This window comes from Castanea sativa, chromosome 3, assembly GCF_040712315.1.
Source record: "Castanea sativa cultivar Marrone di Chiusa Pesio chromosome 3, ASM4071231v1".
In the NCBI taxonomy this organism is placed as follows: domain Eukaryota; kingdom Viridiplantae; phylum Streptophyta; class Magnoliopsida; order Fagales; family Fagaceae; genus Castanea; species Castanea sativa.
Genome location: NC_134015.1, coordinates 5,130,385 through 5,154,756, shown reverse-complemented (window position 1 = coordinate 5,154,756; position 24,372 = coordinate 5,130,385). Strand labels below are relative to the sequence as shown.

The 24,372-nt window shown below is 39.5% G+C and overlaps 1 protein-coding gene across 1 annotated transcript; it reads right to left on the bottom strand.

Moving 5' to 3' along the window:
- Positions 1 to 20,293: 20,293 nt before the first annotated feature.
- Positions 20,294 to 22,717, bottom strand: LOC142626888 (galactinol synthase 2-like). Its single transcript, XM_075800595.1, has 4 exons — positions 22,246 to 22,717; positions 21,286 to 21,606; positions 20,917 to 21,051; positions 20,294 to 20,812 (listed from the first exon to the last, which is right to left on the bottom strand). Exons 1-4 carry the CDS (start codon positions 22,570 to 22,572, stop codon positions 20,582 to 20,584), a joined length of 1,014 nt encoding a protein of 337 aa, XP_075656710.1. The 5' UTR covers positions 22,573 to 22,717; the 3' UTR covers positions 20,294 to 20,581.
- Positions 22,718 to 24,372: the final 1,655 nt, after the last annotated feature.

Below are 24,372 nucleotides of genomic sequence, written 5' to 3'. Positions count from 1 at the left end.
ATCGGTGGTTTTGATGGGTGGGTTGTGATTGTTGCTGATCGATGAGGGGAAGGGAGGCAAAGGGTCGGCGGCGAGATGGGTCGACAGTGGAGGAGAGAGGGAGTGGGTGATATGGAGAGGTGGGGAAATGGAGGGTCAACGGTGAAGTTCAGAGGACAAAATTGGGTTGTGGGTCGACGATGAAGTTCAGCGGCGTGGGTTTCGACGTCGTGGGTTTGATCGGCGTGGGTTTCGGCGGCGTGGGTTTGATTTGTGATTTGTGGGTTTGTTTTGTGATGCTCTGTGGGTTTGCTTTGTGGTGCCCGTGGGTTTGTTGGTGGTGTTGTATTAGCGGTGGCTATGCTATGTTGGTGGTGCTATGTAGGCGCTGGATTGTGTTTTTTTTTTTTTTTGTTTAGCTTCTGGGGTTTGTGGTTGTGGTTGGTGAGCCGACGGTGAAGGTTCTGTGTGTGTTTTTTTTTTTTTTTTTTTTTTGTATTTCTAGGAATGGTTAGTACATGACAGATAGACTTAAAATTTTTTTGGCTTATAAATCGAGTCTTAGAGACTCAGACAGACTTAAAAAATTTTTAGCTTGTAAATCGAGTCTTAGAGACTCGATTTCCAAGTAGACGCCATGTGGAAAAAATGTCACATTAGACGTGAGCAGACCATGAAAATCGACTCTCAAAGACTCAATTTTTCGGCCCAAAATCAAGTCTCATAGACTCGAGATGTTAGTAAAAAATATAGTTTGGTAACAGTACCTACTAATTATATTAATTGAAAATTATGGTTAATTTCCTATTTTGGCCAAATAGATATATAGAATAAAGTAGATTTTTTTAAAAAAAAATTCAAGAATGAAGTAGATTCTTAATAAGTCAAATTTCCCAACATTTAAAACACTAAGTTCACCGCCACACAACCTTGATGCGATAGTCACTCCATAAGTACAAATGCTTGTAGGGTGTGGGGGGTAAGAGCTGGGGATTCAAGTCTCCAAGAAGGAGTTTCACACACATTTACACTTAAATTATGCTAGAGTAGAAATTACATCTTGTATAAAAAAATTAAAAAAAAAAAACACTAATTTCAGGTTTTTGTTTTGCTCGAAAAAAAATTTTCAAATTTTTTTCACACCCAACAGTTTTTGCCACGAATAAAGATTTTATATAGAAAAATACTATGTCCATAAAAATTTTACAACATTTTCACAATAAATCTTATGTGTCAGATTGTTATTTGTTGTTATTAGTGAGTAAGAAAATAATTTCAGTATTGGATTTAAATTTAAAACTTATAACAACCTGCCAACTAAAATTAGTTGTGAAAATGTTATAAAAATATTATGAAAGTAGCAGTTCTCTTATATATATATATATATATATATATATATATATATATATATATATATATATATATATATATATATATGCATGTAATTATGACGAAAATGGCGGATACTCTACAAGGTAATAACATTTCCAATTTTGTTTTTTTGATTGTTAATAACATTTCGAATTTTAGCTTGCAATAAAAAAAATGCGGTCATTTATGATGAGATTTCATGTTGATATGATAAGGTCTTTTTTTTAAAGAGATAGATTCAACCTATTATAAATAAAAAATAAAAAATAAAAAGATTCAACCTATTATAAGGTTGAGTTAATTAATTGGAACTAGCGTAAGATTTCATAACTAAGAGTTAAAAATAAAAATACTCAACTAGACAACTACCAAAAAAATTTCAGATTTTTTCGCATCCAATAGTTTTTTTTGCCACGAATAGAGATTTTATATAGAAAAATACTATGTCCATAATAATTTTACAACATTTTCACAACAAATTATATGTGTCAGATTGTTATTTGCTGTTACTAGTGGGTAAGAAAGTAATTTCAGTGTTGGATTTAAATTTAAAACTTGTAATAACCTGCCAACTAAGATTTGTTATGAAAATATTATAAAAATATTGTGAAAGCAGCAATTCTCTTTTATATATATGCATGTAATTATGACGAAAATGGTGGATTCTCTACAAGGTAATTGTAAGTGCACAATTGCACCTGGACCCAAGAACAGTTACGGGCTCAGGCCCAATGAGCCTTAAACAATATGAATTTGTAGAGTGTGGGCTTGAAACCCAGGTTAGAAGTATGTGAGGATTAAATGACAAGCCAAAGATTGCAAACACTCGAAAAATAATGGAGAATATTGTAAATCAACCTCCTCGGACGTAAGCCAAGAGTTGTTATTATATTATCTTTTCCCCTTTTTTCTTTTCCTTTTTGATTACCAAGAAGTCCGTCCTTCTTTCCTGTTCTAGGTTGCCCCTTAAATACTCCTCTTTTTGATACTTTGTACACGTGTTGTCCCATCTCCCCCTTAGCCTAGATATTTCTTTTCTCAGTGCCTTTGAATAGTAACCAGAAGTTTCCTTTCCACTGTTCAGGTGTCACTTCCCCATTAATGCGGTCAGGGTGGTAGGTGCAGGGTCTTTAATGTGGAGGTAGCAGCCTTTATCTTTGACATTTCTCCAACATCGATGCTTCTAGGGCATTCAAGGGTTCACCCCCTTTAACCATTGGCCTTGACCGTGTCATTCCCTAACCTTTACCATGAAATCCCGAGTTCTCCGGTGTCCATCCGCAGAGAAATTCACCCTCGGCTAGATCCTCGGATCCTCGGCGTATGGGCCGACCCATAGTACTAACAAGTCCTAAACCCAAGAGCAGGTCGGCCTTCCTTAGCATGGCCCAACGGCCCATGTACCCATCAGGGTCTTTTTACTCCCCACGATAGCCCTCGAAAACTCTAATTTTCAGCGTCAGGAGAAAAATAGGGTTTTGATACGGCCGAAGAACTTACTCCACACACTTTGTGAGTTACGGCACGTGTGGAAATCGTTTCGCGTCCCGAGAAGATGCCACTTGGCGGTTTTATTTTCAAAAACGCGCGCATTTATTTGTAAGTTACAACTTTGTCTCCCACGTTCAACGGTGAGATGGGCATCCAACGGTCCTCGTTACTCCCACGAAACTTTAGGCGGAACAAATATAATTTCGGGGGCCGCCTTTTCGCACGTCGTGGCAGCTTCGGGAACACAACGCCTTCATTTAATTCCTCGGGGGCTAATCCCATCAAAATATCGGCCATCATACCTTACACACGACGAAACCGTGAAATTTGCACACCTTCAACCTTGTAAGTTCTTGCTCTTTCTATTCTTAACCTTTTCTCCTCGGTCTTTGTCCTCGGCTGTCACTACAAACATTCTCCCTCTTAGAGTTTAATCTCTCGTTCCTCTGTAATGGGAAGATTCAAGTGTCTAGTTGATACCGCCATTGGGATGGAAGGCTTTAGGGCCAAGTATCGTATTCCCAGCGACGTAGGTCTAAAGTATTGTCCGGCGGAAGTAGTGGCCGATTCTAGGAAAGAGGGAGAGGTTATCATCCCAATGATAGCCTTTATCGAGGGTGGGATGACCCTCCCAATGAAACCTGTAACTAGGGAGTACCTTCGCAACCACCGGTTGTGCCCCGACCAATGCCTCCCAAACGTTTTTAGAGTTTTGGGTAGTGTCGATGCTCTAAATGAGCAAATGGGTCTGAACCTCACCTGGCACGATGTCGTCTTTCTGTATGAGTCCCATAAACTTTCCAACGTAGGTTACTACATTAAGTCCCGTTCTAGTGTCGTTAGGTTAATCTCCTGTCTGTCCAAATCCAACAAAGGCATGAAGGACGACCACCTGATCGTCTCTAGGAACTGGCACGACGGCTTCCACTGCCCAGTTGAGTGGGGGGATCCAGGTGCGATGCCGTAGGATTAATCTCCCCACAACACAACTTCTTCTGACACACACAGAAATGCATATTCATACTTACTTAAACTTATTAAATATCTGTGTGAATCTGACCAGGTTTGTTTGTTTTGATGTCTTTTTTGCAGATAAGCAACACGTGCGTCCTCGTTTGAGTCACTGTAACGTCGCAGACCTAAATCGAGTACTTCGCTCCGAGGTGTTCGTTAGCGAAGACTTACAACTCCGGGCTGCTCATCTCATTCTGGGGTACACTCCCATTTCCTCGGACTTTCAGGAGATAGAAAACGCCATAGTTGCGGGTGACTGAAGACGAAGGAGGATAAACGTAGCCCGGCCCCACTTTCTAGACGACCGCGATCTCCCGGACGCCCCTCACACCATTTTGTACAACCAGCCTATAGCAGCAATTCCCCTCGCCGTGCCGCTCAGGGCAGCGTCGTTCCGAGAAGAGCGGGGTGTCTTCTTCGCATACACTAGACGATGAGATAGATCAATTCCATTTTGAAGACACCGAGAGACCTCGCGGGAATCAGTTTGTTGTACTTTCCGACGAGGAGGAAGAAGCCACCGAGGCCTCTGGAATTGTAGGGTTTGTGGTTGCCCTACCCGAGGACGAATCTGAGGAAGATATGGGCAGGATGCAGGGTCTCCTAACCAATAGAGCTGCGAAGGTTGTGGAGAAAAATACGGGGACGTCCCAAGTTCCCCCATCTTTACCACCTCCCTCACTCCGGGTGGAGCCAAAACTTCCAGCCGAGGATCCCAAGAAGAAGAGAAAGGGGGATACCGAGGGGACGATCAATAAGGACCCCAAGAAACCACGACAACAACTCCCACCGGTTCAGCAGCAGAAGCTGGACAAAGGCAAGGGTAGGGCCCGCTCAGTTGAAAGCGGGGAAATCAGGGACGAGGCCGAAATGCGCGAGCAGGCCACACAGTCCCCAGACCTAAGGCTGGACGGCGCACCCGTCTCTTGCGCAATCCGGTATAAGGGCGGTTCGCAAGGCCATGCCCACCACTTGGCCGAAGTGTTGGAGCGCCTGCTTCTCTTGCCCGAGGACATGGAGACCTTGGAAAAAATGAGCCGGCCACAACTATTCCTTTCTTTAAAAAAGGGATTTAGCGCTGGTAATTTTACCCTTTTAGGAAGATTCCACTTTTAATAATATTCATAAGTTGTTTTACTATTCTGATTCCATCATACTTTGTTGCGGGCCATTCGGGAGGTCTTTGTAGCCGAGAAATTTATAGAAGACACTCGGAAGAAGACCGGGGTAATTTGGAGATTAAAGGAGCGAGAAGTCCTTAGGCCTTGCTCTTGCGAGAACGAAAAGCTTACCTCGGAGGTGGTAGGCGAGGAGAGAGAAAAATGGGGTCGAGTCAAACTTGAAGACCATGAAGACCCGGATAGAAGGACGGCGCAAGCTCCTTCGCGAAAGAGATGAAGAGCTCTCCCAAGCCCAAAGGGAGTGCTCGGATCTGAAAAAGGAGCTGGCGATGAAGAAAGAAGCCAACTCGTTCCAACTCTCTCTCCGAGGCTGCCAACGGCGGGCGAGTTTCGAGGAAGGGGTAGCAACCACCGAGGAGCGGTGACGAGAGGAGTTCACGGCTTTGTGCCGGGAATCTTGTCAAAAGTACGGGGAAGCTTTAAACGTAGCGGGAGTTCCTCTATCTTCGGATGCGAGGAAATCAGGAACGTTTGGCTTCCCACTGGAAATACTGAGGAGATTGAAGAGGCTCTGCTTTGCTACTCCTACTGAGACAACTCTTCCTGCTCTTCCTCCCATGGTCCCGAAGCCAATTCCAGATCCTACAGAACCTTCGGGTTCCAATAAAGACAAGGAAGGAGGCGGAGATGCCGAGAAGGGACTTAGCCAAGCCATGGAGTCCAATGTCCCTCCAACGAAAGTAGCAGACAAAGAAAAAAAGGTTCTGTCTCTTTTTGAGTTGGAGTTGAAAGAGACAGAGGGAACCAGCACTTCTCAGCAAGATCCTCCTCTAAAAGCTTAGGACTTAGCTTAGGGCTTCTCTTTCTCCATGTTCAGCCTTTATATGTAATGCATACCCAAATGATTAATGAAGAACAACTTTATTTGATTTTTACTTGTGTTGCATCTGTTTTTACTTTATTCTTTTTATATTTATCGCAAAAGTTTCCCATTAATACATAACAAAAGTTTCTCAGAGTAAACACATCTAACTCCAAGGATTGCACAATCATAACTTCCACATAATCATACGTACATTATTAAAGATTTAACAGAAGGTGATATGGTTGAGATATTTAAACAATGCCTTTGATTAAAAAAGAAGAGAAGATCTCGTATAACGATTAAACCCTTGTAATGTACAGCATCTTTTCTAGTAGGATGTAAGGTCCGAGGACCATTCCTTACACAAATTTGCTTAACACTTAAAGATATAAAACTTAAGATCCAAGTTAATAAACAGCAACTCATTAACACCCAGACATAATAAGAAGTTAACTTTGATCAAAGTCGTGGTCCGAAGATAAGACTTAACCAATTTTTCGTTTGATTCTTAAAAATTGTAACTTCAAATGTTAAATTTCCCAAAGCCGGAGGTCTGAGGACCCGGCATAACTAAGTTTCTGTTTAACAAATAATAAGACATCAATTTCCACAAGGTTTGTGATCCGAGGACTGCACTTAACCAAGTTTCTGTTTGATTCTTAAAAGTGATAACTTCAAATGTTAATTTTCCCAACGTAGGAGGTCCGAAGACCCGGCATAACTAAGGTTCTGTTTAACAAATGACAAGACATCAATTTCCACAAGGTTTGTGGTCCGAGGATTGCACTTAACCAAGTTTCTGTTTGATTCTTAAAAATGATAACTTCAAATGTTAATTTTCCCAAAGCAGGAGGTCCGAAGACCCGTCATAACTAAGGTTCTGTTTAACAAATGACAAGACATCAATTTCCACAAGGTTTGTGGTCGAAGAGTACACTTAACCAAGTTTATGTTTGATTCTTGAAAATGATAACTTCAAATGTTAATTTTCCCAAAGCGGGAGGTCAGGAGCCAGGCATAACTAAGGTTCCGTTTAACAAATGACAAGACATCAATTTCCACAAGGTTTGTGGTCGAGGGTTCACTTAACCAAGTTTACGTTTGACTCTTGAAAATGATAACTTCGAATGTTAATTTTCCCAAAGCGGGAGGTCCGACGACCCGGCATAACTAAGGTTACGTTTTAACAAATGACAAGACATCAATTTCCACAAGGTTTGTGGTCAGGACTGCACTTAACCAAGTTTCTATTTGATTCTTAAAAATGATAACTTCAAATAACGAGCTACTCATGACTTTGGAATATCAGGCGACAAAAGCACATTTCATTAATAATAATACCTTCTAAGATTATTTACATTCCATGGACGTGGTACAATTCTTTCGTCTAGGTCGGCTAGCCTATACGATATGCACATGCACTGCGAAACAATACGATAGGGGCCTTCCAGTTGGGTCCTAGCTTACCCCAGTTGGGTTCTTAGAAGTGCCTACAACTTTCCTTAGTACAAGATCACCTGGCGCAAGTGGTCTTAGTTTCACGTGGGCATCATATCCTCGTTTTAGCTTCTGTTGATAATAAGCCATTTGAACCATAGCTGCCTCACGCCGTTCCTCAAGTAAATCAAGATCTTTTTCTAGGAGTCCCTTGTTATTCTCTGGGCTAAAAGAACTCGTCTTTAAAGTAGGAAAACCAGATTCCAGTGGTATCACCGCCTCTGCTCCATAAGTCATAGAGAATGGCGTTTCTCTAGTGGACCTGCGCGGTGTGGTCCGATACGTCCACAGGACATGAGGGAGCTCTTCTACCCATCTGCCTTTCGCATCGTCCAACCTCTTCTTGAGCCCGTTGACTATGACCTTGTTAACGGCCTCGGCTTGCCCATTTCCCCGAGGATAAGCTGGGGTAGAGTATCTATTTGTGATACCCATGTCACCACAATATTGCCTAAAGGCGTTGCTGTCAAATTAAACGCCATTGTCTGAGACAAGTGTATGTGGTATACCGAATCTAGTGACAATATTTTTCCATATAAATTTCTTGGAATCAACATCTCGGATATTGGCTAAGGGCTCAGCTTCAACCCATTTGGTGAAGTAGTCTGTCCCTACGAGCAGCCATCTTTTGTTTCCAGCAGCTCTCGGAAATGGCCCTACAATGTCCAAGCCCCATTGTGCGAAAGGCCAAGGGCTGGAGAGAGGGTTGAGAACCCCTCCAGGTTGGTGAATATTAGAGGCTAACCTCGACATTGATCACATTTTCGGCATAGTCACGAGCCTCCTCACATATGGTGGGGCCACCAATAACCACGAGTCGGGGCTCACATGGGCTAAGGACCTTCCCCCGAGTGTGGCTCCCACAAATTCCCTCATGCGGTTCACTCAATAATGCTTGTTGATTCGGGGTGCACACACTGACAAGTACGGTCCTGAAAAGGATCGTTTGTATAACCCGGTCCTCGGACAACCGAGAACGCGGCGCCTTTCGACGTATCTTTTCTACTTCGACCTTGTCCTCGGGAAGGATGTCATTCTTAAGAAAAGATACGATCGAGTCCATCCGGCTAGGACCGAGGCCTTATTAGATGGATGCGAGGCGCGTTAGCAGTTACAAGAGAAGGTTCTACCAAATCCTCGCGAGGATAACCCTGGTAAACCTTGAGCCGAGGATGTTGCCAACGTAGCCAAAGAATGCATGAGTGTTTCCAGCTCCTAGAGACGTGAGCTAAGGCAAAGGAGTCGAATTCGGCCTGCGGCGTTTGACACAGGCCAAATATTCACACGTGCAGGGTCTCAGCCTCCATGGTCCCCATGACTTGGCCGACCACTAACTGAGAGTCCGAGAACACATGGATTTCCTTGCCACCCATCTTATGTACTATCTGCATGCCTACCAAGACTGCTTCATACTCGGCCTCATTGTTAGTAGCCGAGAAGGCCAATCTCAAAGATTTTTCGAAGACAATTCCTTCAGGGGACATTAGAACAAGTCCAACACCAGACCCTTTCTGATTAGCAGCCCCATCCACATACACTCTCCAAGCCGAGGGCAATACGGCCGTGATCACACCAACTGATTTTTCATCCATGTGTGCTTCCTTTGAAGTTTCTTCTAACAATGGTTCGGTAAACTCCGCCACCAAATCAACGAGGACCTGACCCTTCACCGAGGTGCGAGACTTGTATTTAACATCAAAGGCTCCCAAAATGGTTCCCCATTTTGCCACCCTGCCAGAATAATTAGCACTGCGCAACACAGCCTTGAGAGGCAACTGGGTCAGAACAACCACAGTATGAGATTGGAAATAATGAGGAAGTTTGCACGTGGCGTGGACTACAGCCAGAAGCGCTCTTTCCAAGGGCAGATAGCGCACCTCGGCCTCATTCAAGGACTTACTAACGTAGTAGATCGGTCTTTGCACTCCGCTTTCATTCCTTATAAGGACTAAGCTCATCGCGTGGACAGCCACGGCCAGATAAGCGAACAAAACCTCGTCCACTTCAGGGCGAGACAAAATGGGTGGCCGAGAAAGATATTGCTTAAGTTGTTGGAAAGCTAACTCGCAGTCTTCGGTCCATTGAAACCCTTTCCACTTGTTCAACAACTGAAAGAAAGGACGGCACCGGTCAGCTGACCGAGAGATAAATCTATTCAACGCGGCAATCATTCCGGTCAATTTCGTGAATCTCTTTTGGAGTTCCGGCGGCTTGCAAATTCTGAATAGCCTTAACACACTTGGGTTTACCTCTATGCCCCTATGAGTAATCATATATCCCAAGAACTTTCCGAGACCCCACGCCAAAAGAACACTTGGAGGCGTTAAGGCGCAACTTATACTTCCTTAGCATACGGAAGGTGTCGGCCGAGATCGTCATGTGTGAAATCTTGTCTTACTCTTCACCACCATATCATCCACGTATACTTCTATGGTTTTCCCCGATTCTTGTTCAAACATTCGGGTCATCATTCTTTGGTAAGTAGCCCCGGCACATTTTTTAACCCAAATGGCATGACCTTATAATGATAGTTCCCGGTTGGAGTAATGAAAGCGGTCTTCTCTCTGATCCTCTAACGCCAAGGGAATTTGGTGGTAACCACAGGAAGGCGTCCAAGAAACTCATCCGAGGATGTCCGGCCGGTAGCATCTACCGGTTGATCAATCCGTGGCATTGGGAACGAATCTTTAGGACAGGCCTTGTTCGGATCGGTAAAAGTCCACACATACTCTCCATTTGCCGTTCTTCTTTTTAACAACAACGGTATAAGCCAACCATTCGGGGTAGAAAACTTCTTTGATAGCCCCGCCCTTTTGAGTTTAAGAACCTCTTCCTTCACGGCCTCGAGAATGTTCTCGGGAAGATCGCCGGTGGGCTGCCTCCTCGGAACAATGGCGGGGGTTGACGTTTAAACGATGACAAATGAAGCTCGGATCTGCGCACGGAGCCTCATGGGGGTCCCACGCAAAGACATCTATATTATCCTTCGAAATTCCAACAACTCCATCTTCTCTTGGTGTGGCAAACGTATGCCAACTTGGAAGAACCTCTGCGGATCATCTTGCTATTACAAACTTCTCTAACTCCTCACAAACGACCTCATCTCCTTTGTCATCGCTCCGGGTGCCTCCGGAGTTTGTTAATTGCTATGACTCTGGATGGGCAAAGTTGATGACTCAATTTCGGCCGACGAAGCACCGCAGTAGATATGCATTGCACTGGCCCTTGCACAGGCTCTTGGGGATTTCCTCGACATGCTCCCAGGGGGAATTTAACCTTAACATGCAAGGTAGAGGAGACGGCTCCCAAAGCGTGCGGCCATGGCACTGGCAAGGATGGGTTTGTATATGGAGAGTACGCGTCAACCACAATGAAATCCACCTCGTTGTTTACGTGCCGGATTGAACGGGTAACGGATCATCCCTTCGGCAGATGGCTCTCCCTTCGAAGCTTATAAGTGGGGAGTCGTAAGGAGTTAGATCTTCCAACTCCAACCTTAGCCCCTTAAATAGATCGGGGTACATGATATACGCACCGTTGCCACGATCTATCATCACCCTCCTCGCGTCATAGTTCCCTATCTGAGGGTAACCACAAGAGCATCGTCATGGGGCTTTGGATAGTCCCTACTTTATCCTCCTCGGAGAACCCAAGACGGGTAAAGTGCCCTTCAATCTCTTCGGCACTGCTACCCACATCCTCGGCACGAGGATGGGAAACCGCCATCACCCTAGTGGGACTGAGCCGGTCCTACCAAGTGCGAGCGAAGATAACATTAATTGTTCCCAATGCGGCCGAGATGAATTGTTCCTGCGGTTGTTTGAACCAACTTGGACGGCCGCCCGGTGGGGTGACACAGAAATCTTTGCTTCGGCTTTCCCTCAACGACGAGCTGCTCTAGATGGTTCCACGGTCCGGCCGGTTCTCGGTAGTGTGGCCCACATCTGATGGTAACGACAAAAGAGGTTTTGGTTTCTTTTCGCGGGGTCCCTGCCATCTTGCCTAGCCATACGAAGAAGGGCTCTTTACGAACTTTCTCTAATGCGCCTTGATGCCTTTGGTTCTTGGAACACAATATTTACGGCTTGAGTCTTTGCCGAGCCGGATTGCCCGAAGTAATCCCTCCTCGGCTTGTTGTTGTGGTATCTGTCCGACCTGAAATCCCTTCTCTCCTGCGGGATAACCTTCTCCTTTCCCTTCCCCTACTGCTGGTCTTCCTCTACCATCTTGTACTCATCAATACGATCCATAAGGCGGCGTACGCTGCGGACGGGCTTTTTCGTCAAAGACTTTCTTAGGTCGTGGTCAGTAGGAAGACCTACCTTAAAGGTATTAAGCGCCACCTCATCAAAGTCACTATCTATCTCGTTAAACATCTCCCAGTATCGGTCGGAGTATGCTTTCAGTGTCTCCCCTTCCTTCATGGCCATGGATAGCAGCGAGTCCAATGGCCGAGGGACTCTGCTACACGTAATGAACCGCGAAGCGAATGCCCTAGTTAGCTCCCCAAACGAGCCTACAGACCCCGATTTGAGACCGTTAAACCATCTCATAGCCACAGGTCCCAATTTGGAGGGGAAAACTTTACACATCGAGTCTCATTGTGAGAGTGCACGCCATCCTCTGGTTGAAGTGACTCACGTGCTCCACCGGATCGGTCCGGCCATTATAGATGGTAAAGGTGGGTGGGTGAACCTCACGGGAAGCCTCCCCTCTCAATCCTCCGTGAAAACGGAGATTTAGAAAGTTGGTGCAACGCCCTACTCATGGTATCGTTGCGAAAGCCCCTAGAACGAAGCTTCTTACGTACGCGGGTTGGTGGTCGTCCTTCTCACCGGAGGATGTTGCCTTGGTGGGAGCGCGACCTTGAGCTATGGCCACTTCCCTACCCTTCTCAGGAAAAATTAGACGAGAATTTGTGAAGCTTACGTTTAGCACGGCGTAACTTCCTCTTGGCAACGATTGATTTCCTTCTGCATGGATTTAGAACCCTCCTCGTGGGTGGTGCTACCCCCGCCATGAGTATGGCTAGCGCCTGGGTATTCTGTATGGACACTCCCTTCACGATCCCTTCAACGTTCAAGACGTTCGAATTGATCTTCCGGTTGTGATCCCTGTGACTCTGCATGGTGAGAGCCTAGGCTTGCCATAATATACCTGCCTCTTCTAGACTAGATTTCCCACAGACAGCGCCAATTGTAAGTGCACAATTGCACCTGGACCCAAGAATAGTTACAGGCTCAGGCCCAACGAGCCTTAAACAATATGAATTTGTAGAGTGTGGGCTTAAAACCCAGGTTAGAAGTATGTGAGGATTAAATGACAAGCCCAAGATTGCAAACACTCGAAAAATAATGGAGAATATTGTAAATCAACCTCCTCGGACGTAAGCCAAGAGTTGTTATTATATTATCTTTTCCCCTTTTTTCTTTTCCTTTTTGATTACCAAGAAGTCCGTCCTTCTTTCCTGTTCTAGGTTGCCCCTTAAATACTCCTCTTTTTGATACTTTGTACATGTGTTGTCCCATCTCCCCTTTAACCTAGATATTTCTTTTCTCAGTGCCTTTGAATAGTAACCAGAAGTTTCATTTCCACTGTTCAGGTGTCACTTCCCCATTAATGCGGCCAGGGTGGTAGGTGCAGGGTCTTTAATGTGGAGGTAGCAGCCTTTATCTTTGATATTTCTCCAACATCGGTGCTTCTAGGGCATTCAAGGGTTCACCCTCTTTAACCATTGGCCTTGACCGTGTCATTCCCTAACCTTTACCATGAAATCCCGAGTTCTCCGGTGTCCATCCGCAGAGAAATTCACCCTCGGCTAGATCCTCGGATCCTCGGCGTATGGGCCGACCCATAGTACTAACAAGTCCTAAACCCAAGAGCAGGTCGGCCTTCCTTAGCATGGCCCAACGGCCCATGTACCCATCAGGGTCTTTTTACTCCCCACAGTAATAACATTTCCAATTTTGTTTTTTTGAGAGTTAATAACATTTCCAATTTTAGCTTGCAATAAAAAAAATGCGGTGATTTATGATAAGATTTCATCCTGGGATTCAGATCCTCTAGATTTCCTAGGGTAATCAACCAATAGATTTCCTTAAATCTTAACCACTCTTTAATGATTTAATGGTATAAATTTTGCCATGTCAACATTCCACTAATAATATTCTTAAAATAATAAAATAATGTTACAAACAAAATAATTAAGATCATTGTTAATGGAATACTGACATGGCAAAATCTAGACCATTAAATCATTAATGAATTGTTAAGATTTAATGAAATCTATTTGGTAGAGTACCCTAGGAAATCTAGAGGATCTGAATCTTTCATCCTGATATGATAAGGTTTCATTTTTTTTTTTAAAGAGATAGATTCAACCCTTTTTTTTTTAGTCCTAATTTTTTTTGTTTTTTGTTTTTTTTTGTTTATGGATCTATGATAAATTAGTTAAGGTTGATCACGTGTATTCTTTTCCTCAATTCTATTTAATTTGAATTCATACTCTCTTTTACTTTCTTAATTGACATGTCCATTTTTACTAATTCTACAAATGCTATTTTTTGTCTTCCTTTACCCATTTTTGTTACCCTATATTAAATTAACTCAATATTTTTTATCAGTGCATTAGTCATTCTTCTTTAAACATGACCGAACCATCACAAGCTACTTTCCCTCATCCTTTAATCAATAGAGACCACTCATATCGTTAAGTAAATATCTTCATTTCGATCTTATCTTTTCGTGCATTTTCACTTATTCGTTTTAGCATTCTTATTTCACTTACAACTTGTTGATGCACATTTTGGCAAAAAGGATCCAATAACAAGAAGAAGTCCAATAATATGAAAAGTGTGCAGGAAAAAGAACTAGTAAAGTAAGGAAAATTATTAAGCCCGAATGACAAGAATAATGGTCTACAGGCCTATAAAGTAGTAAAAAATGCCACAAAGAAAGCAAACGGGCCTAAGGGAGCCTAGACAAGGAAGTAGTAAGTCCATGGGAATCATAAGAAATGGAAAACAAGCAAAAATGGGCCGAGGAAGCCCAAAGAAACGAATTAGTAAATGAGGTTGGTACAAAGGCCAACAAACCCCGAAAGTAAAGGATATCGTAATAGGGCCAAGGAAGCTCGAAAAATTTAGCAAAAATCCATGGGAATGTAGGAATGGAATGAGCCGGGGAGTTGTCCAAAGAAATAAAATGGGTCAAGAAAACCCAAGATGACATGAGAATTAACCTAGCAGAAGTATTGGGCAACATGAGCTAAGTAAAGGAAAAGTACATGGCAGACCCAAAGGAGGCCCAGCAAGCCCAAGTTTAGTGACAACATGGCAGAAGCAATGAAGCGACATGGCAGAAGTATCAGTTGACCCACAAACTAAAAGTAAGAGAAGATAGGGGCTGAATTGAAGAAGGAAGGGTCCATACCCAAGCAAAACCTAGTCAAGGGAAGAAACGAGACGTAGAGAATGAAGACCCAATGACTCATTCATGCCACAATGGGTTAAAAAAATGAGCAAAAGAACATGCAGCAAGAACAGACAAATCCGCTGGCAATGACAAACGCATAAACAACAGATAAGCCATAGACTCACATGAGAGTGGAGCACGTGCAAGGCTTAGGCACCACCCACTTGTACCCAACCAATACAGGCGCGGTGGGCTATGGGTTAGAGGTAAGAGAGGGTATGATCTAGCGATGGGGAGAAGAGGGGAGTCTATTCTGGAATTCACGCTCAAGCTCTTTTGGGGGAAATGTCTTGCTGGGATAACGTACCGCCCAAAAGAGGGAAAGCTGAGCTGGAATCATTAGGTGCATGCCATATGAGTTAGTAAGAGAGAATACCCAACCCTTATCCGGATGGAAATGCCATGGAGAGTAAGAAAATAAAACGAAATTCTTTTGTCTAGCAATGGAATGTGGCACAACCAACATAGGATAGTGGTGATGGCTGAGCAGCCAATAGACCAGTGGATGGCCTAGGAAGGACACACGCACCAGGCCAAAAGTAGTTAAAGGGTAAAACAGTAAAACTTATCACGATAGTAGTATAAAAAGGCCTTAGCTATGCACAGTAAAGGGTAGTGAGGAGTAAGGAGGAACAAGTGAGAAAAAATAACAAGAAAGAAAACAATGGAAAGACAAGGAAAAATAGAGGAAATATGGGAACAAGAAAGAAAATAGAAGGCAGAGAGAAACAGAAAGGATAAAAAGTAAAGTGAGGAAATAAGAGTATGATAAGGCATGCACCAATAGGATACTATCTAGCAAGTTAAAGGACTTGAGATTAAGCCATTTAGGTCAATTCTTTCAAAGTAGGCAATTTCCATGACAGGATTCCTCTGTGAGATTGCCCCCATTGGAGATTGGTTTCCTTCTTAGACTTAAATCTACTAAGAAATCGAGCACAGTAGACTAATCCCTTTTACCCTCTTTTATTGTGATTGATTAAGCATTATTATTATTATTCCTTTTTGTCATAGTCACTAACTTATTTCTGCTATATTCACATTACCGTGTTTTCTTATTGAGAAAGTGGTTTAAATATTATCTCTTGTTGGCAGCAAACATATCTTTCTTATTCTGCTATATAATGTGCCTCTTGCTATAACATTGTTATAACAACATCCTCTACCGTGGGCACGTGACTAAAATTGTGGCTAATGGATCCTAGTTTGCACACAAGTTGGCTTGAGGTGAGTTTCAATCGAGCCAGTCTTGACTCTCCTACCCTAGAACTATTGGGTCACAGTGCGACAAGAAGCAGTCCAGCCCAAAAATACAAAAAGGCCTAGCACACAATTATTTTATGATTTGTTATTTCTTAATGGCCCAACATTCAATACTATAGAGTTTGGTCTCACAGTAGTTATTAAAAAGATTATCAAAATAACTTTTCTATCTCTCTTTAAAATGTCATTCTTTTACCAAGTAACCATTAATATTTAATTAGAAGCCAATCAAGCCATGGAAACAAGGAAAATTATGAACTCATAAGATTCTATTGAAAATGTTAGGGCCAAAAAAAATTTTGAAATTGAATCCAAATTATTCAAGATATTTTTCTTGAATATGTCTTTCCGTTCGAAAAGGTGTCATTGATTTCATCTATGTATCCTGACTCATGACCTTTTGAATCAATCATAGCTAGGATTAAGAGTTGTAGAATTTATCATAATCACTGGTTTTTCATTAAAATTCATGATACCCAATTCTCAAACTTTGAGAACGAGTATAATATATGTCAGTTTTGACTTCCTGGCGTGAATTAAAACCTCATCCAAACAAATAAGTAACAATCCCAAATATCCCAATTGTCTTCTACGCATGAGTGTGACTCTATTTAATGCAAATTAATAGAAGAAAAGGCTTACGACCATAAATTGTTTCATAATTTTTTTGTCATGATTTTGTAACGTAATGAATTGTGAGTAGTTTATTTATTATTTACACATAAAATTTACTTTTTTTTTTTTTTACTAATCACACTTTGTCATGTTCATCGTACGTAGATAGTTGTGAAACAAGTTATAAAAAAATTTATAATCATAGACTTTTTTTTTATTTTTTTTTTAAGAAATTAGAAATTCACCTTGGTGAAGCTTCCTTTGGTTTTCTTCACCAACTAAAGGCAAACCCCATCATAGAAAATACATTTACTGCCTAGTGATCATAGCCGGCCATGCCCTACCATGTCAGCAACAACAAGAAGAAGCATCATCCTCTAACCACTACACACGAAACTCCCACGAAGTTCAAGCACGTAGACTCATTCTTGCAACACATGGAATTCCATTAGATATCTCTGTGTCATGTCAATGTTTTTCTTATTAAACAAAACTAACTAGGGTACTAAGCTAAAAGAGGGCAAAACAGTAAAACAGTCTTAAGTGGGTCCATGGAATTCTTCCACGTAGAAGATAAGTAGCCATGTGGCATAACTATGCACATCTATTTGATTTATAACTCTTTTTTTCCTAGTGGGGGCCACGTTTCACCATATTATTTATAGGACTGATTCTTGCCACTTGGCAAAAGGGAACATTTTTCTAGTTTTTTTTTTTTTGATAGGATTCTAGTTTTGTTAGTTGATTGAAAAGGGTAGGAAGTAGGACCTATCAATTAAATTAAGAACTTTTTTTGGGTCATGCAATAAATTAAAGATTATGAAATATGATAAAATATTGAATATGATAATGTTTTTTTTTTTTTTTGAGAAGGATAATGTTTTATGACTATGGACTAAAACCAACCATTTCACTTTGGATAATTATTTGGACTTTGTACTAGAACTTTATAAGATAATGTTTGGGAAATTTGGAGTTATTAAATGCTACGTTATCAAATAAGATAATTTAGTCTTATCTGTATATATTAAGAAGATTTAAAAAATTAATTATTACTTTTTTTCCTATAAAAAATATCCCTAAATTAATTAATTAACAATTTTAAAATAAGGTTAAAATGGTAAATTGACAAAAGCTAGTTAGTTATTACTTTTTTATTATAAAAAATACCCCAACTTAAAACTTAAAAATGACGTTAAAATAGTAAATTGATAAAAATAATAAATTCCTACATCTAGGTTGAAATGCCTTCTGTTTCTAATAAACTCCTACTTTTATGTCAATTTAAATACCTACATCTACTCTCTCAAAAAAAAAAAAAAAAAAAAACCTACATCTACTTCCTATCAAAAAAAAAATCCTACATCCATTCACTAACTCCCTACAAAATAATATCACTCTTTTGTTAGTTTTAAAACTTCTCAAATCTACAAAACTCACCCCACGTATTCATCACATCCTTAGTTTTTTTTTTTTGTGATTGGAAAAAATAGAAATTCCAAATTATAATAAATACAAATTATTAATTTTTACCCAAAATGTAGAAGAGCCTCTGAGCACGCATGTGAGCGCGTGCTCAGAGGCTAGTACATAATTATGTGTGAGTAGTATGGCTGGTTAAGTAGTGAAATCCTACATTGAATATTAATGAAAAAAATAAGTAGTTAATATAAAATAGTTGAGCTCATACCCAATTACCCATTATGCTTAAAACTTTTGGATCAAGTGATTTTTCTGGGGTTTGGTTTACTTCCAGTACTTTTTTAACTGGAATCTCATTTTATTTTAATGAAAAAATGCCATATCACCTACTAAATAAATAAAATGTGAAAATTAAAATCAACTATCACTTGCTATTGTGCATTTAAAATAAAAGGAGACCTCTAAATAAAAAAAATACTTGAGGTAAGCCAAATTCCTTTTTCTATATGTTATATTAACTACTCAAGAGTTTCTCAATATGTTTCTCTCCCCAACACTTACCTATCTCAATACTCTTGTCTCTTACGTTTTGGACTTGGTCACGGTGGTAGTGATAGTTGTTGTAGGGTTAGGTAGGCTTTCGATCAGAGAAGTTACTTTATTAAAGAGTTATTTTATAATATTTTGATACGATTTAGGAAAATAAAGAATGAGACGTAGGATGTGTAGTAAAAGTAAATGTATAAAATAAATAAAATAGTTTTTGATAATGCAAAATGCATATTTTTATGCATAAGCCAATAAAAATGCTCTAAAACAAAGCTAACAAAACAGTGTTAAGTGGGTCCATGGGACCTTACTTCTCCCACGTAGAAGATAAATAGTCACGTGGCATAAGTGCATAACCATTGGCCGATAGTCATCTAGATTTAGAGTCTGTTTGGATAGGTTATTTTAAAAGCCACAACACGCGTTTTTAATAAAAATGCAAATACGCATGCATTTGGCATTGTGGTCTTCCTAAAAATTGCGTTCTTTCAATGCAAAATATCACATTTTGAAACTGGAATACTAGCCAACTTTTTGAAAACGGCACTTCAAATGCAGACCACGTAATACTTTTTAAGGCTTGAATACCTAATATACCATCACACGTTTGCTAAGAGACAATCACCAGCAAGCAAATAACCTCACCTCCCTAACTTTAATTTCCAGTGACAACACTATGCTCAGGGTCTCAAGTGGAAGTTGCAACAGCAGTAGAGAATTTTGTCACAACAAGAAAGAGCTCAATCATTGCAATATTGAAAATGGAAATAAGCAAGCACCACTTGCAGGAACATGTCCACTTGCAGACTTGCTCTTTTCTCCATGTTTGCAATAACAAGCTGTACGTGTGAATTGTGAAGGAAATCTCTGGTATCTCTCTCTACTATCTCTTTTTCACTTTCATTATTTGTGGTTGATATTAGCTTTGGGAAAAGACAAAGTAATTGTGGTTGATATTGGTTTTGATAATAATACTTTTTTATTTAAAGAAAAGGCCAGAGGGGAAGTGAATATTATTATTATTATTATTATTATTATAAAATAGAATAATATCATTAGAATTAAGTCTTTTCTTGTCCTTTTTGGTAATTTGCACAAAAGTAACAATTTTAGACTAATACTATATACAAAATTTACCAAACGATTTAATATAATTTTTAAAATTGTGTTTTCTAAAAGCTCATTTTAAAAATGCTATTTTTAAAAATGCTTATTTTTAAACAATTTATCCAAACAAACCCTTAGAATTCTTTTTCCTCGTGGGAGCTACGTTTCACCATATTATTTAGAAAACTTTAATCTTGCCACATGGCTTTAATCTTGCCACATGGCAAAAAGAGTGCTCTTTTCTCTCTTTTTTTTGAGCAAAAAAAAGGGTGCTCTTTTCTAGTTTTGTTAGTTGGACTAAAACGATAAAACCGACCATTTTCACTTTGGATAATGTTTTAGACTTTGTACTAAGATTTTAAGATAATGTTTAGATATTTGGACAAAAGCCGACCTTAACGTGCATTAAAATGGTTCAATTTGACAAGGTCGGACATTTGCTGACATAAAAAAATTAACAAAGTTCCCATAAAAATAAAAAATAAAAAATAACAAAGAAGGGAGAGAGAGAGAGAGAATTAACAACTTATATACACCAAAATATTTGTTCTTATAAATTGAAAATATGAACAAAGAAAACAAAGCAAAAGCAAGACCAATGGTCCTGAAACTCCTGACATAATAATAGGAGTGTAAGTCTTCGACTTATAACAGAAGACCATAACAAATTGAAAATTGGTAACATATGGAATAGGAAAGTCTTCAACTTAAGACAGAAGACAATTCCAAACCATACAAATAAAAACCAATCCTAAACCCATACCTATAGTCCTACACAACACAAGCTTCATTTCCATTGAACTTAAAACAAGCACTAAGCAGCAGATGGGGCATTAATGTAGTGACCAACAGTCTCGGACACTGCTGTCAAGAATCGTTTGAAGCCATTTTTCTCAACACCAGCTTTAGCCTTTACAGAAGCCAATGTGTTCTTGTAGTCCAATGACTCATCATTATATATGTCCCACCATTTTTTCACTAGCAACTTGATGTCTTCCCTGTCCATGTTCTCTTCCTCACCAGTGTACCTCCATGGCTTAGAGCCCTGTAAACCAATCAAAGACATATTTCATTAGTATTACATATCAAGTAACAAATTGAAATTTATTAAAATTTGAGATTGTTACGATGAACAAAGCGGATACTCACCGCAGCACAATAGTGAACAACTTTGACTTTATCAAACTCAATGTTCTCTAGATGGCGCCATAACATAGCAAGCACAAGATTGTAAACTGGAGAAATTGGCTTGTAAATATCTTTGAAGAACATATTCAAAAAGTCCTGAAAGAATCACAAATTTTTTTAGTAAGTACTATATATTACTAGTATTAACCGCACAAAAGAAAAAAGAATAAAAGTCATAGGTTTATGTGCTTCAAAACCAATGAAGCACATCCACAACTTAATAGTCCAATAGCTAGAAAGTAGCTTGATATGAATCTATCAAATCAAGCTACATGACCTCCGAAATGGGTCATACACAAACAAGCAATTAATGTGAAAACTAAGATTTACCTGCTCAGCAAAAGTTGTAGGAGAGGTAACTTGAAGGGTCTCAAGGAGCTTGTGGTATGTGGATAGGTTAGGCTCATACACAAAGAATCCAGCGTTGAAGTAGAGGGGAGGCTTGGGGCCAAGCTCAGCAGGCCAATTGACTTTGTCAGGGCACTGCTGACAATAGCCAATCTTGTGTTGTGGAGTGTTGCTCCATGTTTTCTCACAAAAGCAGTCCATTACAGCATAAAACTGGTTGTCTGGTAAGTCAAAGAGGTGATCAATGTTTTCAAACACTTGAATGTCTCCGTCTAGGTAAATCATCTTGCTGTACTCCACAAACTGCACACAAAGAATTGGAATTTAAGTACTTTATTTACAAAACTGTGGAAATCATGCAATTGGGTACAAAAAAATCCTAATAAATCATATAATTAAATCAAAAAGAGATTATATTTTTTATCTAAAATAAAACAGAAGTATATATTTTACTGTACCAACATGTAATAGGAATAGAATAGACCGATAGATTACTAAAATTTCTTCAAAGATAAAGATTAGCCTTTAGACTAGACTAGGAAAACTTATAAAATATTGGCTTTGGTTTTCTTTTTTTTGAGAAGAAAGTATTGGCTTTTGGTTGATTATATACAAATAAGACATGTTTGGCTCCATTTTAATTTCAAAAGGAAAAGCAAGATTCAAGGGACCGAGTGGAATTGTATTTTTCTGAAAGTTTTTCCCTAAATTTTTGGAAGAAAGATACACCCTTTTTTCATTAAAAGCAGTAAAACTAGGCGTTATCTGCAACCGAACAGATCCTCAACTTATAAAATTACCAAAACAACCTCACATGCAATTTTCGTTAACACCTGTTAGAAGCCCACAATCAGTTTCAAAAACAAATCGTTTGTCACTGAGACCAGAAGCTACGTGTGACGCATGCAAGGAAAGAATGGTAACAATAACAAACATACATACCTCCCAAATACGTAGCTTAGAGTAGTTGATGACATAGTAGGCCATGGCAAACTGGGTTTGGTTCTCAGGTGGATACACTGGCTCAATCTCCCTCACTATGCACCCTTGTGAAACCAATATTTCACGGTGGTCCTCAGGGACATCAGGCAATATAGCAACCACTAGAGGGTACTTGGTCTTGACCTTTCTCAGGCCCTTGGCTAAGCCAACGACACCTTTCACATAATCCCCGTTACCAGCCAAAAAAGTGACATAGGCCTTGCTAGGCATGCTAACAGGTTCAGTGGTGACAGTGGTGGTGGTGGTGGTGGTGATGTTAGGAGCCATTTGAAGTGGGTTTTGAAAGAAAGTGAGAACTGAACAAAGGTTTGAGTGCTTGTGATTTGGTTTGAGAAGGATTTAGAGTGTTTGGCTAGAAAGAAAATGGGTTTCTCAGGAAAAGTTTGTACTCTGAATGGTATTTTGTGATGGACTTATTGGAGTGGTACCAGGGGTGTTTATATAGAGTTTGGGATTGATTTGATTATGGTAAAATATTGGGATTAATCGGCAATTAATAAAAAAATCGTTGTCGGTATAGAAAGAAAATTAAGCTAGATGTGGGTCCCATTGGTCCCACTTTTTGCCAAGACCACCGTTTTAATAAGAACCAACAAGGAATCACCCTCAAAACGACGACGTAACTAGGAGTAATGTCTAAGTTACGGTATTTTTGACCTCAAAATTTACGGTATGCGTTACTCAATCCCAATGAAACCGGACTCCTACGTGTGGCATCGACCTAAATCTGACGGTTATAAAGAGGCTTCATGAATTGGACGGTGCACGAAATGTAGGGATAAAAAATAATACATACACACACGTGTGTGTATGTATATTTGTATATATATATAGAGAGAGAGAGAGAGAGAGAGAGAGAGAGAGAGAAGATTCTTAATAAGTCAAATTTCCAAGACATTTAATTTCAAGTTTTTTTTGCACCAATAGATTTTTGTTTTGGATGAACGCAACCAATAGTTAATGTATTGGTAAAATAAGAGATTTTATATGTGTTGGCATGTGAGTGAATTCCCTTATTTCATCCTCTTTCCTTTATATTTATATATATATATATATATATATATATATATATATATATATATATATATATATATATATATATATATATATATTTGTGTGTGTGTTTATCCATCAAAAAAAAAAAGATTCAAAAATCAGAAAATTAGTTATGATTTCAAAAAATGTTAAAAATACTTCTAATCTAATTAAATAATTTTGTTTCTCAAAAAAAAAAAATAAATAATACTTAAAAATTAGTACACACTAAACCCAGTAGTTTACTCCTTTTCAAAATCCTAAATTTTAGTTTCTTAAAAATATCTTCCCATGTAACCTCACTAACAATAGACAAATTCAAATTTAAAAATTATGATATTAAACTCAAAAAAAAAAAATCTTATTATAAGTACAAAGCGCGTGTAATGAGGCTAGTATGTATATGTGTGTGTGTGTGTATATACACACACACATGTAATTATGTCGAAAATGATGGATGTTTTATAAGATAATAACATTTCCAATTTTTTTTTTTTAGAGATAATAACATTTCCAATTTTAGTTTGCCAAAAAAAAAGCAAGGATTTTTAAGGTAAAAGTGATTTATGATAAGATTTTATATCAAATGAAATCCTTATATGATAAGGTTTCAATTTTTTCCTTTTTTGAGACATAGATTCAACCTATGATAAGGTTGAACTAATTGAAACCCATGATAAGGTTTCATAACTAAAAGTTAAAAAAAAAAAAATACTCAACCGCCAAAAGCTTTGTAATTATAGCACTCACAAAGGTTTAAATCTCACATTCATGTGTGAGGAGTCTTGTAATTTAATTGGTTGAATGATATATTCTGATATTTTCAATAAATATATTTAAGGTTCAAATCTCTCTCCCCAGCTATCGAATCTTAATAAAATAATATAAAAAATCTTCTATTCATATGTTGTAAGTGAAATAAGAAGAAAAAAAAAACCTTAGTCCTAAATTTTAGGGTTCGTTATGGATCTACAACAAATTAGTTAAAGTTGGCCATGTGTATTCTTTTCCTCCATTCTATTCAATTTGAAT

What these genes read in the sequence shown, in the direction of transcription:
- LOC142626888 (XM_075800595.1), bottom strand. Translation starts at nt 22,572, where the DNA reads ATGGCTCCTAACATCACCACCACCACCACCACCACTGTCACCACTGAA. An exon ending in CTACAACTTTTGCTGAGCAG is followed by an intron (nt 21,052 to 21,285) that starts GTAAATCTTAGT and finishes TGATTCTTTCAG; the next exon opens with GACTTTTTGAATATGTTCTT. An exon ending in TTGTTCACTATTGTGCTGCG is followed by an intron (nt 20,813 to 20,916) that starts GTGAGTATCCGC and finishes ATTGGTTTACAG; the next exon opens with GGCTCTAAGCCATGGAGGTA.